An 18,011-nucleotide genomic window follows, 5' to 3' on the forward strand; every position below is an offset into this window, starting at 1 on the left:
TAGATTTTCTAAAGAAAGCACATCATTACATTCTCTTTTTGAGACTATTTATTTCTATTTTAAATCCTCCAAGAAAAGGATACAAGTCATTCCATTCAGCTCTGTGTAATTTGAGCTGCAGCTATTGGCTCTGTTAGTTTTCAGTAAAAGCACATAAAGAGGAGCTAAAGTGTTAGACACATTCTATGGGCAGTGGTGTCTCCAGCTTTCATATTTAGGGGGGGGACTGGGACAAATGTAGGGGGGCCAACTATAAAATGCAATTTATATATATATATATATCCTGGGGCCCTTTACTACGATCCCACAACGGGCCCTTTCACATGTTCTGCAGTGAGCTGCCTTCCTACTTTACTGGGGCCCCCCAGGGTGGCAGAAAACAAGAGATATATGTCACCAGCACACCAAGAAAATATAAGGGTCCAAAGCAGTGGGAGAACTATCAGGGTTGCAAAGGTTGTCTTGCCACCGGGCCCTGGTGTTCTGCCACTGTGGGGATCCCCAGCTGTCCTGTCCCTGCTATTGACAGGCATCTGTCTCCTTGGCAGCGGCGGCAGTCTATTAGGACCTAGTGCTGGTGACATTATGGGTGCATGCAGGGGGAAGGCTGGCACTATTGGTTATAGAGAGCCGAGCCCCCAGCTGGTCACCTAGCAGCAGTAATGCTGTATAACCTTCTCTGTTGACATGCTGATCGGGATGTGATCCAGGTGATGTTCCCAGTCAGATCTAATAAACACAGTATTTATTAGCATCAAGAGTACAACCACATATATATATATATATAATCAACCGTATGTTCAGCAGCCATGTGGGCTCTATGCCTGTAAAGTGTGGGCTTTGATCAATAAAATCACTGATATTTAACACTAGGATTTGACTAGGAGCATCACCTGGATTGCATCCCGATCAGCATGCCAGAGAAGGCTCCACTGCTGCTAAGCAACCTGCAGGGAGCTCAACTGTCTACAACCAATAGAGATGGGCTCGGGTGTGTTTGAAATCCCACATGCCTGATCCTGCCAGGAAGCTGACACTCCACAGTGCTAATCACAGGCAGTGAGACATTTCCTGATCTGTGCAGCTGCGGACCGGGAAATGTCTCACTGCCTGTGATTAGCGCTGCGCAGTGTCAGCTTCCTGGCAGGCTCTGGCATGTGGAATTTTGAACATGCCCAGCCCATCTCTAATAACAAATTGTGCTGGCCCTCCTGTACATCAGCCCCATAAAGTAACCAGCACTGGGTTCCAATGTGCTGCCGTGCACACACTTACCCATGGGTCCAGGCTAGAATCTCAGGCATCATTCATATTTCCTGCCCACACATCCCCTCTCTTCAGATACAGCATGCCGGGATAGTGTGGGCAGGACTGAAAAGGAGGAGGAGCTGTATTCCTCCCTGCTCGTATGTGAGGGGGGGCTGGACTCACTGGGCTGTGAAAGAGTGTCATAGACCGACACTCAGCTCAGCTTGTCACCACTCTCGGAATATACAGGCTGGTTCTCCTGTCCTAAGGATGGGAGAAATCGGTCTGTTTTTTTAGTAACTGAGATGAAGGCTTGGGCCCCTAAACCCCCCCCCCCCCCCCCACAGTGCTCGTAGAGTCCTTCCTGCAACTCGCTCTTCTCCGTGCCAATGAGGATGCAGGGGAAGGAGCAGATCGGACGGCTGCGGTTGTGTGAGCGCTCGCATTATGCAGTGTCAGCGAGCAGAGGGAGGGGGAGGAATCCCCCGCAGAGCTGACTGGGGACGCTCTCCCTCTCAGGAGAGAGTGTGTTACTCCAGCGGCGGCCCGAGCAAAATACGAAAAAAATATACATTTTTCTTTTGGGGGGGGGGGGGGGGCACAGCATAATGTTGAGGGGGTCAGGGCCCCCACTAGGGATGCCATTGTCTATGGGGTTTATTTACTAAAGCTGGAGAGTGCAAAAATCAAGCTTTTCACTTTATTGTGTTACTCCCTGTTGTACTTGTCTCTAACTCCTTTGGCATCCTAAAGCATTGCTACTTAATTTTCCATTTTTCCTTCTGGACTTGGTTTTGGGACGTTGACGTAGTCACAAAATACCTCTTGACTGACACATTTTTGCCCACCATATGTACTGAAAACATGCACACCATGTTTTCTGCACTTCTTGACACCTTTTGCTACAGATACCGAACCAAGGAACATGGTTAATGCCTGAGTTGTAGCAGCTGCTGTAATACAGAAATGCAAAATCTCATACATTCTGCATCTATTTCATGAATACCTCACCAGGGATCTCCTCAATTTAGCAGTGGTGGATCAAAGGTGCAGTAGAGCTGGAACAACAGGACTGAATAACACAGGGTTATTAGCTGGTCTCATGTCACAAGCCATTGCACAGGAAGTAGTTTTAGTTTGAATAGGTGGCAAGACTGCAAAACACATTGTCATGGCAACTATTTTGGTTCAAGCCTCCATCCTGTGAGCATTGTGGCTTCATCCCAGCCTTCTGCATGCAGTTCCTGTGAAGTCATTTCCTGCCCAACCGTGTGTCACTTCCTGTGTGACAGCTTGTTGGAATCTGCTGTACAACCTTTCCACACTGAATATCATCTCATCCAGCTGATTCTGGCCTCTGGGGAAAAACATTTTCTTTTAAATAATAAACATAACAAAACTGTGTATTCACTTAAGAATAAAAAGCTAATTTAGGAGTTATTTGTACAAGTGTTCATAAATTGCCAATTCCATCTTTTAGCTGCAGCAAATTTTCACTTGCTGAACCCAATAAATGGTTTATCTATGCTGCACATGGCATTTTTGCTGACTTCAATACAATGCACATGTATAGGACATGGCTTTAGCCCTGTGCAATGCTGTGGGCCATGCAAAAAAAAATCACGAACACACTGCAGACATTCTACTGAGAGTTCAGTGATTCCTAAATTCAGCATGTGGGAAGTCAAGTACAACTACACTAATTGCTGGCAGAAGCTGACAGGTTACAGATACTGTATGAGCTCAGTGTATATGGGGCATTATGTGCAGTGTTACATAAAACTGTAGTGGTTTAATAGAGACAGCAATTCCAAGAAATACACATAGCCACCCTGCTCTGTTAACAGAACCACTGCCTGATAATTACAAGTGATATTCTTAGTTAGTTCAACTGCGATTACTGGGCTGTTTCCACCCAGGGGGCACCTCTGATGCACATAGGCATAGGGAACGTGTTGGAAAAACTCAGTGCAATCAAAATGCCTGTGAAGCAGAGAAAAGGATCAGACTAATGTGGGGACATTTATCAGTGCTGCCTTGAACTTGGTCGCTAATTTGTTACATCTTATATATTTTTATTTTTACTGATAACTCTTTTTAAAGTGGAAAAGGGAGTTTACTGTAATTGCAAAATATAAGAAACGGTCATATGATGCACCTTAGGAAAGGATAATTCACGTTCCATGGATTACACCGAGTACTGTCAAGTAAATATACAGGATGTAGACTAAGCAAGTGTGAAGTATATCAAGTAGCTAAGCATTAACAAGTAGTGGCTTAGACAGAGGGATATCACTACAACATACATAGTACAAAATAAATAGCCTACAATAGCAATCATAGTGTAGGGATTAATTAGGCATTTAGTTTATATCCTAAAGGGGTTAACATAATTCAGTAATACTTTTATACTTTTGCAATAGTCGCCTAAGAAGTAGAAAATAGGAGGGGGAGAGAGAGAGAAAGAATAAGGTTTAGGAAGGAAGGGAAGAGAAGTGACTAACCAATGCCCATTACCACCATCAGGAGTCAAGCCTCCATCCAGACATAAAAATAGGCCAGTGGTGATCGATAAAAATTTTCAAGGAGTGTTTTCCATATGCCAAACCTTAATACATTTGTCAACAAAATCATTGATGGAAGCTGTAAGGCAGGGGTGCCCAACCTTTTGAAGGCCGAGGGCCACTTAAGCGACTTAGTAACCAGTCTCGGGGCCACAATGAGCGGAGTGGGCAGATGACAGGTCTGTATCCAGTCTGCATATGCAAAGCAGACACAGCCCAATCTACTCTATGAGCCCTCTGATCCAATCAGATAGAAGGGGGCAAATCCACTTCTATTTTTCTTTTTTTTAGCAGATCGGATTGGAGGTAGGCAGGTGTAAACGGACAAAAGTCTGTTTACATCTGTCGCTTCATAGAGTTGAATGGAGGGTCCAATTTCGAGCAGGAGGTCGCGGGCCACATCAGAGGGCTTTGCGGGCCACTGGTTGGGCACCCCTGCTGTAAGGTATTCTATCCTTTTGACACCCTGGATCTTAGTAAGACGCTTCATCAAAGAAGGAGGTTCAAGCCATGTTCATTTAAGGGCAATTAGGCTTCTTGCTGCTGTGATGATGTGCATCAACAATTGTTTGGATGTTTTAGAAAAATCTGAAAGAGATAAACCTGAAATGGTATGTTTTAGGTGTAAATAAAATCCAGAAGTCAAAGAGCTGGTGGATATGAATATGGACAGCTTGTTAGTTAGGTATGGGGTAAGACAGATATGTTGAGTTGTTCCAAGGTTTTTTTTTTTTTTTTTTACACATTAAGAGGGTGCGTAACTTATCTAGGGTGTAGTACCACTTGAATATTTTTTATTGGTTCTTTTTGTACATATTAAGCTTTTATGCACCTAAAAACACGGAATCTTATATTTTAAAATACAAGTTGGGGACAGATTTATTTTCTGTATATAAATTGACAAATTGGATGCAATCAGCAAATCTACACCTTTTTGAAAAAAAAAGTCCATATAATTTCTTAGGTTTGCAAAAGATGTGACGATTTGGCTGCACAATCATGCGGAACTAAATCTGTCACTTTAGTCACCAAACAGACCCACAGATTCATGTTAACATTTTTGCATGCAAATTGCATATGAATATGCAACTGATTTAGCAAGCTGACATTTGCTATTTAGCTGACCATGAAGCAGAACTAAATGTCTCCTTGGTCGTAAAACAGACATTTTGATTCCTGATTTATGACAAATTTTTTGCATGTAAATTGCACATTATTTGTGAAACAACTTCTATAATAAATGTCCTCATGGGTGCATGCTGTTATTGGTGATCAGGTGACCCAATTGAGGATGGGGAGATTCTGGGAGATATTTTCTATAGCCTCAGACCAGCACAGTGAGTAATGCCAATCTTAGCACAGACCCAAACTCCCTTCATGCCAACACATCCTGGATAATAATGCACATCTAAACACAGATGGCTACACTACAGAGTTTTGCACAAACCGATTTTCTGCAGATTTGTGTCTTCAGATTTACCAAAACCATATAATATGAGGTCAAATCTTAAGAGTTTCAATTTAAATTCAATCAGGCAGGCCCTTGCACTACATGGTTTTGGTAAATCTGAAGACAAAAATCTGCAGAAAAGTGTATGTGGTCAAAAAGTTACATCTTGGTCTCATCTGACCAGACTATATTCTGCCAGTATTTCACAGGCTTGTCTAAATGTTGTGCAGCAAACTTTGAACAAGCTTTAACATGTTTTCTCTTTAGCAATGGAGTTTTGCATGGTGAGTGTACATACAGGCCATTGCAGTTGAGTGCATTACTTATTGTTTTCTGTGAAACAATTGTACCTGCTAATTAAAGGTCTTTCTGAAGCTCTCCAAAAGTGGTCCTTGGCTCTTGGACAACTCTTCTGATAATTTTACTTCTCTGTCCGAAATCTTGCAAGGAGCACCAGTTTATGGTGAAATTATGTTCTTTCCACTTCCAGATTATGTCCCCAACAGTGCTCACTGGAACATTAAAATGTTTAGACAGCCTTCTATACCAATGCCATCCGTAAATTTTGTAACAAAGTTGCAAAGGTCTTTGCTTTTACCCATCATGAGATGTTTCTTGTGTGACATCTTTTTATAGGCCATCAGTTGAGACTGAACCAGCTGATAATTTTCACTGACAAGGGGTAGGATTGCTTTCTAATTACTAATAGATTTCAGCTGGTGTCCTGGCTTTCTGTGCCTTTTTGCACCTCTCTTTCTTCACATGTTCAATACCTTTCCCCCTGTGTCACTCTATTTTATTACACATAACTTAATTTTTTTATGTATGGGTTGTTACAAACATGTGGTGATAATTTGATGTTAAGGGCACCTTTAGAAATATATGTAGCGAGAAAAGTGGTGACGTGTTCAATACTTATTTTACTCGCTATATGTAGACCCAGAAAACAGTGCCGATATCTCACAGAGGCTGTGAAAGATATTAAAATTGTTCAGGTGATTTAGCCCTTTTGCCGCAAGAAAAAAAATTGTTTTATTTTTTGCACATTTTAGGTTTGAAGATTGCTTAAAGCCATTTAGCATATATTTTCTGAAAGCAGAGGGTGTGAATAAAATGGCGTCAGTTGCATTTTTTTTATGGCACACGATACTTGTCCTACTTTTTATCAAATCTATATTTTCAGCAAAAAATGCACCTAAACTAATTTTAGTGCATAAAAAAAAAAACAACACACAACCTAATACTCAGTTTTATTGAACAATAGGAAATATAGTTTGCTTCAGGTAAATTTGTTTGTCGCATGAGCAATTTTGAGGACTAAATAAAAACTAAGATCGCTAAAATTGCCCATAGGCAATATTTGAAAAACCTTTAGAGATCCTCAGTTTAGGATGTAAATTACCTAAAATGATTGCATTCATTCTGGCATGCACAGCGATACCCACCATTTGTGGTGCACTTGCTGTTTTCATATGTCTGCGTACCCAACACATGCATTTGTATTCTTATGTGGTGCATTTTTTTATTATTATTTAAGTTTTTTATTATGTCCCCCCCCCCCTTTTTTTTATTTTTATAGAAAGTCATTGCTATAACGAGGGGGTTGATAAGAAGGAGGGCAGGTGCAGCTTACTTGCAATGTGTAGTGACGTTTTCGGTTGGCAGCTTTATTTTGATGAAAGCTGAAAACCACTTTTAAAATTATGCAAAATGTTTACCAACTTGCCTACAGGGCACTTATAACTTATTCCTGCTACACTATGAATTAAGCGGTCATGCAATGCTGTACCGATATTACCTTTTTTTCCACATAAAGGTGTCAGTTTATGAAGCAGTGATCCCAAGGATCACCACTGATCACAGCCCATAAACAGTTTATGAAACAGAGATAAACGGGGGGAGAAGTGTTTGAACTTGTTCTCCCGCCGATTTTCTCCACACACAGAGAATCCTCATAGACTGACACAGTAACGACCGGTTTATGAAGCTGTCATCTGAGCGCTTCACTGGTGAAGTGTGTCAGAAATCACACTCCCCGATTCACCATCTCAGAGCTGGGGAAGCAGGGAGTGAAGAGGGAATCCCAGGGGTTCTGAGGAGGAAGATTTTTAACCATGCACTCGGCTGCAGTAAGCCAGCAGCGGACATCTTGTTACACCCAGCCCATTTCGTTTGGGCTGGGTGTAATGAGATAGCTGCAAAGAGTACCAAGAACGGTACTTGTACTCAGTCTTAAAAAAGTGGTATCGGGACAACCATAGTTGCGATACCTGCAAATGAAAACTTCCCATCCCTTTTTAAAAACGCAGGGCAGCCGCACAGACCTCATGGTTAAGAATTAAAGAGCAGCGCTTTTTGGGTGCAGGAATGCATGCATTTTCCAATCATTCCCAGATTTTCATATGGGTGAAACTAAACTTCAAATCTCCAAAAACAGAAATATCAGTTTTGGACAGACTGACCCTTTAACCCGCCCAAGGCCATCATATGACGTCGTGGACGAGTGGAGATATCTGAATGATGCCTGCAACAGTCATCATTTAGAAATCTTTTTTTCTGCCAGCGATTCCCTGCAAAGTAAAGGAGCCGCTTGATTGTTTTTACAGGCGATGAGAGGGGGATGTCTCCCCCGATGCTTCTACCAGCTCGCCTGTGCGATTGGCGAGCCAGAGAATGAGTCAACCGGTGGTGGCCGTTTACCATAGAGCTGACTGAGAACAAGATGGTCCCCCGACCATCTCTTTGACGTTGAGGCCGGGTGCGACTTTGATGTCACTTCCGGCCTCGGCAGATGTAAATGTGTTTTTAGCTTGAAAGCCTGAGATCTTTTTCTTTTTTTTTTTCTCAGGCTTTCCAGCCTAGAGGAGAGTGAGGCCTTATAGACCAAAGATCTATTTGTAAAGAGGACCTGTCACGCACTATTCCTATTACCATGGATGTTTACATTCCTTGTAATAGGAATAAAAGTGATCAAGAAATAAAGTCTAAAAATACGTTGGATAATAATAGAAATATTTTTAAAGCGCCCCAGTCCTCGCACGCAGAAGCACATCGCGCCTGCATATGCATACCTCACATGTGTTCAAATCACATGTGAGGTATCGCCGCAAATGTTAGAGCGAGAGCAATAATTCTAGCCTAAGTCCTCCTTTGTAACAGGTAACCTGTAAAAATATTTAAAGCGTCACTTATGGAGATTTTTAAGTCACGAATTTGGCGCCATTCCATGAGTTTGTGCAATTTTAAAGCATATCATGTTAGGTATCTCTTTACATGGTGTAACATTCTCCTTTCACATTATACAAAAAAAAATTAAATAAAAATCAGGCTAACTTAAATGTTTTTGTTTCACAAAAAAAAAAAAAAAGCATTTGAAAAAGTGCTGCGCAAATATTGTGAGTAGGGCCGAAACAACCAATCGGTTAATCGACAACTAATCGATTATGAAATTAATCGATTACAATTTTCATAATCGATTAATCGGCCAGTAACAATGGGGTTAAAAAAACTAAAATTAGCCCTTTATAGTACAAAAAAGAAAATCGCTACTGTAAATATTACTTTCACTGTCCCACAGTAAAAAAATGAACCCCTTACAGTAGGGATTATTTGCTCTTTTTGTACTTATTTTTGGTTTTTTTAACCCCATTATGTTACTTAACATCTCAGGCCTGGGGTCACACCTCTGTTTTTTGGTGCTTTTTGAAGAAACACACTACAGTTCATTTACATGTTTTCCTATGGGACACGTTCACATCCATGATTTTTTTTCAGCTGCTGCATATTTGGAAAGGGCAAGGACTTTCTAATGCAAAACGGTGCTATTTATTTATTTTTTTGGTTCAATATACTTCAATGGAGAAGCTGCAGAAAAGCATGTAAATGTATTTTTGCAGCAATTTGTGTTTTGTAATCTGCCTAACAAATTGGCCCAAAAAAAATAAAAAATGCAATTTTTTTTTTTTTAAGGCTATTATCCGATTAATCGAAATAATAAGCGGCCAACTAATAGATTATGAAAATAATCGTTAGTTGCAGCCCTAATTGTGAGACATAAAAAGTTGCAATGACCGCCATTTTATTCCCTAGGATCTCTGTTACAAAATTGTTATAATGTTTTGGGGTTCTAAGTAATTTACTAGCAAAAAAATTATGATGTAGGAGAGGAGCGCCAGAATAGGCCTGGTCTGGAAGCGGTTAAAAGGTATTTAAAGGCAACATGCATACTACTTTAGAGTGACAGAACCGTTAAGGAAAAAATACAAAATTACATTTTTTACAGCAGACTGTAGATTTTATTCTCAGCTTGGAAAAATCAAGTAAACCATCTTGTTAAAGGTGCAACCATCAACGTTTTATTCATTTCTGCAACACCCCGACAGAAGTTTCTCTTTTATGTGCAAGAATCTCCAAAGGCCCCACTGTTCCTGACTGGAGCCATCTCCAGCAATGTCCTGAAGAATTCACTCAATGAATTTATCATTGCTTAAATTCCTTTATATAAGATCTCTTTTCAGTCATTTAAAACGAGTACCTGTCATTATAAACAACTTTAACTAGAAGAATATACGACTAAAAAGAAAGGGATGTAATGGTTATGGTGTGTGAAAAATACAGTCCCACAGATGTGAAAAATGAACGTGTCTAAATTAAGCAAAAAAACATTTTGGCATACACTGCAATTATTGTAAGGCTAGTTCAATAAGCTTATTTCAAGTGTCTGCAGTGATACTGACTGTTAAATACTGTGATGTGGATCCTTGCCACAGAACATTGTGTCTGTACCGCGCAAGTTTCTATTTCAAAACATAAAATAATCAAATGGAACTGTTGCACCTTTAAACAGATTTTATATAGAGCTGGCTCTTTTTATAAATACAATTATTAAAACAAAAATTATCATTTTTTTTTTCACATTTTCTATTGTAACTACATCAACAAAATTGCAGAGGAAAGTCACAGCACTCAACTGCAGTTTTTAAAACCCTATAATATTTAACATACAATTTGCTATATATTTATGTTACTATATACTCTAGGAGATGGAAAATTAAATAGAACTAGAACTATTTATGTTGAGGGTAATATTTGTATCACCGACTAAAGTCAGGACATTAAAAAGGACTATTACTGGCCACAGTACTCCTCTACAAGCAGCTGCCTCCTTGTGGCAGGAACCTGAAACGTCACTCCATTTAAATAGGAAGATAAAATTCTTACATACATATTGCAGATTCAGACACAGTAAAACAAAAATATAACAATATATATATATATATGTAAATAATTTAACACAAAAAGTGGGAAGAGTTACAATATAGTGTTTAAATGCACACACGCATACACACACATACACACCAAAAAAAAAAAAAAAAGCAATGCTGGATAAACTGATAGAACATTCACGTTTCATGCATACACATTTATAGGGTCTCTGAATTCTGATGGGTACTGCAACAAAATGGTTGAAGAAATCGAATTTATACAGTCAGTGCCAATATGAATACTTGCCTTAAAAGTAATATTTGCACAACAGAGCTATTTTAAGCCATATTGATCCCAGGATTAATAGGGGGGTAAAAAAAAGCATTACAATCGGCCCTTGTCCCTTTCTTGCAATGCATAGACAGTTGAACATAGGATTAAACATATTTGTGTTTAAAAAAAAGAAAAACAGTACAATTAAAGAGACCATAGTCAGAGATGTCTAATACTCTTGCAGCCTGTTGACTTTTCAGATCACACACTGATGTTCCACAGCAAAGAAATATTGTTGCCCTGGAGATTTCATTCATAAATTGCTCCCAGAAGTACTAAAGGCAGAAGTGCTCAGGTGTCTCCAGGAGCAGTCACTCATGCTCTTAAAAACATGGTCAGATGCTGAATTGTATTAAATTAGGTTTTGTTAATTTTTTCTTTTCATAAGATGCTGGGACTGTTTTGAAGCAAACTACCACAAAGGTGGAATGCAAAAAGGAGCCTTTGTCCGGTTCCTGAAGGTTGATCGATATACTTTAATGCCCAAGTAAAAGTATAGGGCTCCAGTCTTAACCCAGGTCAACTGCTCTTTGTGCTAAGATCACAAAGAAACTTCTAGTAAAGAAGCATGAATGAGGTTTACCTTATTATACTAGTTCCCTGGTTGTCATGCGGATGTAATAGTCTCAGTACGTTCTGAATATTGACTTGCAACAAGTTTGTAGATTAGGAGTTCTGACTTCAGTCCAGCTTTCCTTATCTGCAATCTTGTTTCAGGCTTGTAACAGAAACAGATACTCAGGCATTTTCAGCAATAGCAGTCTTTGTATTTTTTTTTCAGTACAGTTCTTCCTTCAAATCAGCCCTGGTATGCAATATATGGAAAATTACTTGTTATTGTGCAGTAAAGCTGTAAAAAACTCCTTGGAATGATGCAAGAATACTTTTATAGAGAAAACATGGCATTTCTCCAATCATCTAATTGTTGTACCCACTCAGTTTGTTAAACTCTATATAGATATATAATATTTATATAATTTGATTTTTAAACTATATTTTTTTTTTATTCAACCACTCAGTTTTTACTCTCTCACTGCTACATAGATTCTAACTAAAAAGGTTGTAACAGACAAAGTCATTTTCAGATGATATGCAGGTTTCAAAGGTCAGTGAAGGAGAGGTCACCACTATGCAGGAGATAGGGGCAGGGGTGTGGAGTGCTGTGTGTATATGGGAAAGGCATGTTCCTTAGCAGGCACAGTCCTGGTGTGGTGGAGCCTGCTGGTCGGTGAGCTGAGGTCCTTGTTTGGCTCCAGTGACAGCTGGATCAGCTGTGTCCAAACTCTCAGACATCTTTTCACAGATTATGTCCACCAAGCGTTCAAATGTCTGCTTCACATTTATGTTGTCTTTGGCGCTTGCTTCAAAAAATTCAAAACCTGAAAAGATGAAAAGTTAATTAAGGCTTACAATGAAAAATAATTAGTGGCGAGACACTTGTATGTTATTAAAGAGAGGCCGATGATAAAATCAAGCACATAAATGGAAAGGAAGGCATACTCGAAATATGCAATTGCCAAACTGAGAGCAATGTATAACAAATATTACTTATGCCACTCAACTTCTTTGAAAACTGGAAATATGGTAGATTCTTAAGCTTTGCAAATCAACGTCAAATTTCGAAAAATTAAAAATTAGCACCCTATTGTGTGGTACAACAGTGTACAGTAGTCTTTCTTGGCCTTTAAATGAATAAAGGTAATAATGGTCAATGTACTTACCTAGGTGTTCTGCCAGTTGTCTTCCTCGCTCTGAAGACACTACCCGTTCATCTTCCATATCACACTTGTTACCGACCAGTAAAACCTGAGCATTATCCCAGGAATATGTCTTGATCTGAGTGGACCTAGTAAATTACAAAAGATAAAACTTACACACAATATACTGTATGAGGTTTGTCTACTTTAGCAAACTATAGATGGAAATAATTGTTATACATTATATTTTTTTACTAGTAAGGTCTGTGGGAAGACCCGTTTGCTCGCACTTACTACAAACCGGGTGCGGTTCTCCTCCACTTCATAGTGTGTCTGTATATGTATGTATATATATATATACATATACATACATACATACATATATATACACACACACACACACACACACACACACACACAGTACAGACCAAAAGTTTGGACACACCTCATTCAAAGAGTTTTCTTTATTTTCATGACTATGAAAATTGTAGAGATTCACACTGAAGGCATCAAAACTATGAATTAACACATGTGGAATTATACATAACAAAAAAGTGTGAAACAACTGAAAATATATTTCATATTCTAGGTTCTTCCACCTTTTGCAGCAGACACATCTCTAGAACTGTTAAGAGGAGACTGTGTGAATCAGGCCTTCATGGTAGAATATCTGCTAGGAAACCACTGCTAAAGAAAGGCAACAAGCAGAAGAGACTTGTTTGGGCTAAAGAACACAAGGAATGGACATTAGACCAGTGGAAATATGTGCTTTGGTCTGATGAGTCCAAACTTGAGATCTTTGGTTCCAACCCCCGTGTCTTTGTGCGACGCAGAAAAGGTGAACGGATGGACTCTACATGCCTGGTTCCCACCGTGAAGCATGGAGGAGGAGGTGTGATGGTGTGGGGGTGCTTTGCTGGTGACACTGTTAGGGATTTAATATATAAAACCATCCCTAAACACATGCTTCAAACCAATATTGTACTGCTACCAAAACCAGGAAATGAAGTGGAAATTCCAAAGTAATTTTTACTTTCAATTCAGATGTCAATTTTTTTTAGACTCCTACATATAAAACAAAATTTGTAGTCAGGTTGCTTTAAAAAAAAAAAACACACACACACACACACACACACACACACACACACACACACACACACACACACACACACACACAGCATAAGGAGAGACCAGATGAATAATCAATCCATTTCAACAAGCAAAGCTTTGCCGAGTGCCTACTCTTCTTTGGCTGTAGAGAAGGAATTTGACAGTCCACAGGCACAGGAATGGCACAATAAAAGGATTACCCATTTTTAATGGTGTTATAATTGTAAATTATGGAACTCCTAGTTAAGATTAATCAAAAACTACAGAAATATCATAGACCTTAAAGTGGTTGTACACCCTGTACAACCACTTTTACCCACAGGTAAGCCTAGATTAAGGAGATATTTACAATAGAGCTGTACGCCGATGCCTAGACAATGGCGCAGGCGCACTTTAGAAACGGTGATTGTGCCATTTCTAAAGGGGTTAAGGCCGTGACTGGCGGCTCCCCATGAATGCGCAGGAGTGACGTCACGTGACTCCAGCCAGTCACAAAGCCGGAGTTCGCAGCCCCAGAAGGAAGAGGGGCGAAGATGGACGCTCACTGCTAATGTGGACAGCGGTGACATTGTAGGCTTCAGTTTCAGGTAAGTGACACATAATGGGCTACTATGCGATGCATAATAGCCCATTATGCTTTACCTTTGTAGAGAAATAAAGAGGAAGTAAAACCCATCAGTTGTGTGGAGAAAAATGCCTTGATTTTGGAGGTCAGAGGAGAATGGGCAGACTGCTTCCAGATCATAGAAAGGCAACAGTAACCCAAATAACCACTCGTTACAACCAAGGTATGCAGAATACCATCTCTAAATGCACAACACATCGAGCCTTAAAGCAGATGGGTGACAGTAGCAGAAGACCACACCAGCTGCCACTCCTGTCAGCTAAGAACAGGAAACAGAGGCACAAGCTTTTCACACAAGCTCACCAAAATTTGAAAAACATTTCCTGATCTGATGAGTCCCAATTTCCGCTGCGACATTCAAATGGTAGGGTCAGAATTTGGCGTAAACAACATGAAAGCATGGATCCACCCTGCCTTGTATCAATGGTTCAGACTGGTGGTGTAATGGTGTGGGGAATATTTTCATGGTACACTTTGGGCCCCTTAGTACCAATTGAGCAGCATTTAAACCCCACAACCTACCTGAGTACTGTTGCTGACCATGTCCATCTCTTTATGACTACAGTGTACTTATCTTCTGATAACTCCTTCCAGCAGGATAATACAGCATGTCACAAAGCTCAAATCATCTCACCACTGATTTCTTGAACATGACAATCAGTTCACTGTACTCCAATGGCCTTCATAGTCACCACATCTCAATCCAATAAAGCAGCGGAGGAAGGGTTGATCCGCTGATCCCTGATGAGCAGGCGGATGACAGGTCCATCTCCGCTCACTATGCAGAGAAGGACCTGTCAGAGTCTTGCTCTCCTCTATGGTGAGATCTGAAAAATGGGCCGCCTGTCACGATCTGCTGATTGTGTGTGCAATGCTTCACTTTATTAGGTGAGTGTGGCTGCAGTATGAGTAGTTAAGTGCATAATGTTATATTTCTAAAGTGTAAAAGGTAGCTTTAAATTCCCAGTCAGCCCAGAGACTGTGTCAAGCTGTGGACATGCATTGGGCAAAATGGCTATTAAGTTCTCTGGCCAAACATAACCTCAACATATGGTCAGCACTGTTTATGTACGTGAAGATGAATACTGTACCACAGATGGTCCATTGGTGCCATCTTTTAGGCTACCTGGTCATGGGCGATTTGGCCTATCAAGGTCAAATCCCGGCGTTTTAGGGTGCAGCGTACAACCCTGCTGTGGAATACATCCTTGAACAGATTGCACCCTAAAAACGTGAGTACTGCTTGGTACAGCTCCCTGCTACTGGGGGTTATTTACTAAAACTTGGGCTGGGTTCACACTGGTGCGCCACGACAATAGTACTACTTTGGATCCGACTTTGCCCTGAAAAAATTCAGAGACGCGTCCGACTTGGATCCCCGCCCATACCAGGCACTGTGTTTGGTATGACTCTTGAGGGGGAACTCCACGCCAAATTTTAAATAAAAAAACGGCATGGGTTCCCCCTCCAAGAGCATACCAGGCCCTTGGGTCTGGTATGGATTTTAAGGGCATCCCCTATGCCGAAAAAATGGTGTGGGCCCCCCCAAAATCCATACAAGAACCTTATCCTTATGCCGTCTAGTGTTTTTTTTTATTATTGACACCTTTTCCCCCAGGTGAATAGGTAGGGGTACGTTGTACCCCATACTCATTCACATAGGGTCGGGGGCCAGGATTATTAAAGGGGACTCCCGGATTCCGATAAGCACCCCACCCGCAGACCCCGACAACCAACGACCAGGGTTGTCGGGAAGAGGCCCTTGTCCTCGTCAACATGGGGACAGGGTGCTTTGGGGTGGGTGCGCCTCCCTGCCCCAAAGCACCCAACCCCACGTTGAGTTTGCTCATCCCCACCCCCTTTCCTGACCGGCCAGGCTGTGTGCTCGGATAAAATTCTGGTATTGATTTTGGGGGGACCCCCACACCGGTTCCCCTTAAAATCCATACCAGACCCAAGGGCCTGGTATGCTCTTGGAGGGGAAGCCCATGCTGTTTTTTTATTTAAAATTTTGCGTGGAGTTCCCCCTCAAGATCATCAGAGCACAAGTCGCATGCCAAAGTCGGATCATGCAAGACGGCGTTCCGACTTTGATCAGACTTCAATGATATTCAATGGGATGAAGTAGGATTTGTCAGACCAAAGTAGTACAGGGAGCATTTTTAAAGTCGAACCGACTTGTGTCGGACCAGTTAAGACGCCTCCCATAGGGAAACATTGATTTTCACATGTCATGCGACATGAGCTCCCAATGTCGGAGCGTTTGTCGCACCAGTGTGAACCCGGCCTAAAGGGCGCAGAATCTGGTGCAATTCTGCATAGAAATCAATCCACTTCCAGGTTTTAATTGTCAAAGCTTAAATGATCAAGCTAAAAGTTAGAAGCCAATTGGTTACAATGCACAGCTGCACCAGATTCTGGGGTGCACCAGTTTAGGTAAATCTACCTTACTGTGTATTACGGCAGGCTGCTGGCCTAGGGGATGGACACGGTACCTGTGCCTCCAGTGTGCTTGAAAATGCCGGGAATTGACATCTTGAAAATAAGTGCAGAAATCTATAGAATGACAAAAGAAACACATTCCAGCATATTTTAGTACTCACCAGTCCTGTACAGCATTAAATGATTCTTCATTGGTAATATCATACATCAAAATAAAGCCCATGGCACCCCGGTAGTAGGCTGTGGTGATTGTTCTGTATCTTTCCTGGCCTGCAGTGTCCTGAAAAAGAAACATTATGCATGTATAGATTTGAGAGGGGATTTAAGAGGGGATTTAATGGGATTTTTAAAAGGTGCCACAGAACAATTGCAAACAAATATATATAAAAAAATATATCAGATATATTGGTACAGAGATTAAAATCATCAGGCTATCATCATACAATAACCATATAATAGATGAACAGCAATAGCTTTTTGCTCTACATGTTTCGCCATATGATGGCTTCCTCAGGAGATTTCAGGTAAGTACTGCATGTATGGTCACTATAGATTGAAAACGATATATTAGAAAATACATAATTGATGCAAAACATCACATCATATAACAAATATATAAACAAATCAAACATTTCTCAGAAATGCATTGAATAGGAAAATAACCCCAATGCGTCACCACCTGAACTATGATGCATGTCCTATATATAGACAAAGTTTACGGCTCAACTGTCAGAAGAACATTGATGTTGCAGAGATATCTGGTGTACCACAGAGAAGGATATAAGGACTCCAAGTAAAAACGGGCCTGTCTAGAAAAGGATATGTTTTAAGCCATCAACCCATATGTAGACAAAGCATCAATGAAATTATCAGAAGAATTGGTCTAACCTACCAGTATATCTAACATCTAATATTTATCATTCTGTGGCAGAAAACATCCAAGTAAACTATGCTCTCAGTTGGTAAACAGAATTGGAGACAGATTTTCCAAGGAGAAACTCCCAAGCAGTCACACATCCTAATCAGAAACCAACAACACAGGAGGAAAATAATTGAGAGATGTTCAGACCACGTCAATAATACCCAATACAGTTTGATAAATCTTTTACCTATAAAACCCTTGATGCATCGCATGCCACTCCAATCCAAAATCCAATGGAAGCGCGGACGCCAGAAAATAGCCACCATTCTTGAAAGGACGCCAAGCACAGGCACGACGACTACACAGCGCCATGTTGGAAAGGGCACGGCCATCGACTGGATTAGCCAAGAGTCGCTCTCCTTCGCCCATATCCCCACATTCATGGTGCTAACAGATGGAGACCAAATCAAGGGGA

The 18,011-nt window shown here is 40.7% G+C and overlaps 1 protein-coding gene across 1 annotated transcript in view; it reads right to left on the reverse strand.

Moving 5' to 3' along the window:
- Positions 1-9,534: 9,534 nt before the first annotated feature.
- The window catches only part of RAB3A (RAB3A, member RAS oncogene family), a 56,459-nt gene continuing 47,982 nt past the window's right edge, over positions 9,535-18,011 (reverse strand). Inside the window, exons 3-5 of the mRNA XM_040326948.1 lie at positions 16,836-16,954; positions 12,522-12,646; positions 9,535-12,179 (exon numbers count right to left, since the gene is read on the reverse strand). Coding sequence (XP_040182882.1) covers positions 11,989-12,179; positions 12,522-12,646; positions 16,836-16,954 — 435 coding nt within the window. The 3' untranslated portion in view covers positions 9,535-11,988. The remainder of the gene's footprint in view (positions 12,180-12,521; positions 12,647-16,835; positions 16,955-18,011) is intronic.

Source organism: Rana temporaria, chromosome 1 (assembly GCF_905171775.1).
Source record: "Rana temporaria chromosome 1, aRanTem1.1, whole genome shotgun sequence".
NCBI lineage: Eukaryota > Metazoa > Chordata > Amphibia > Anura > Ranidae > Rana > Rana temporaria.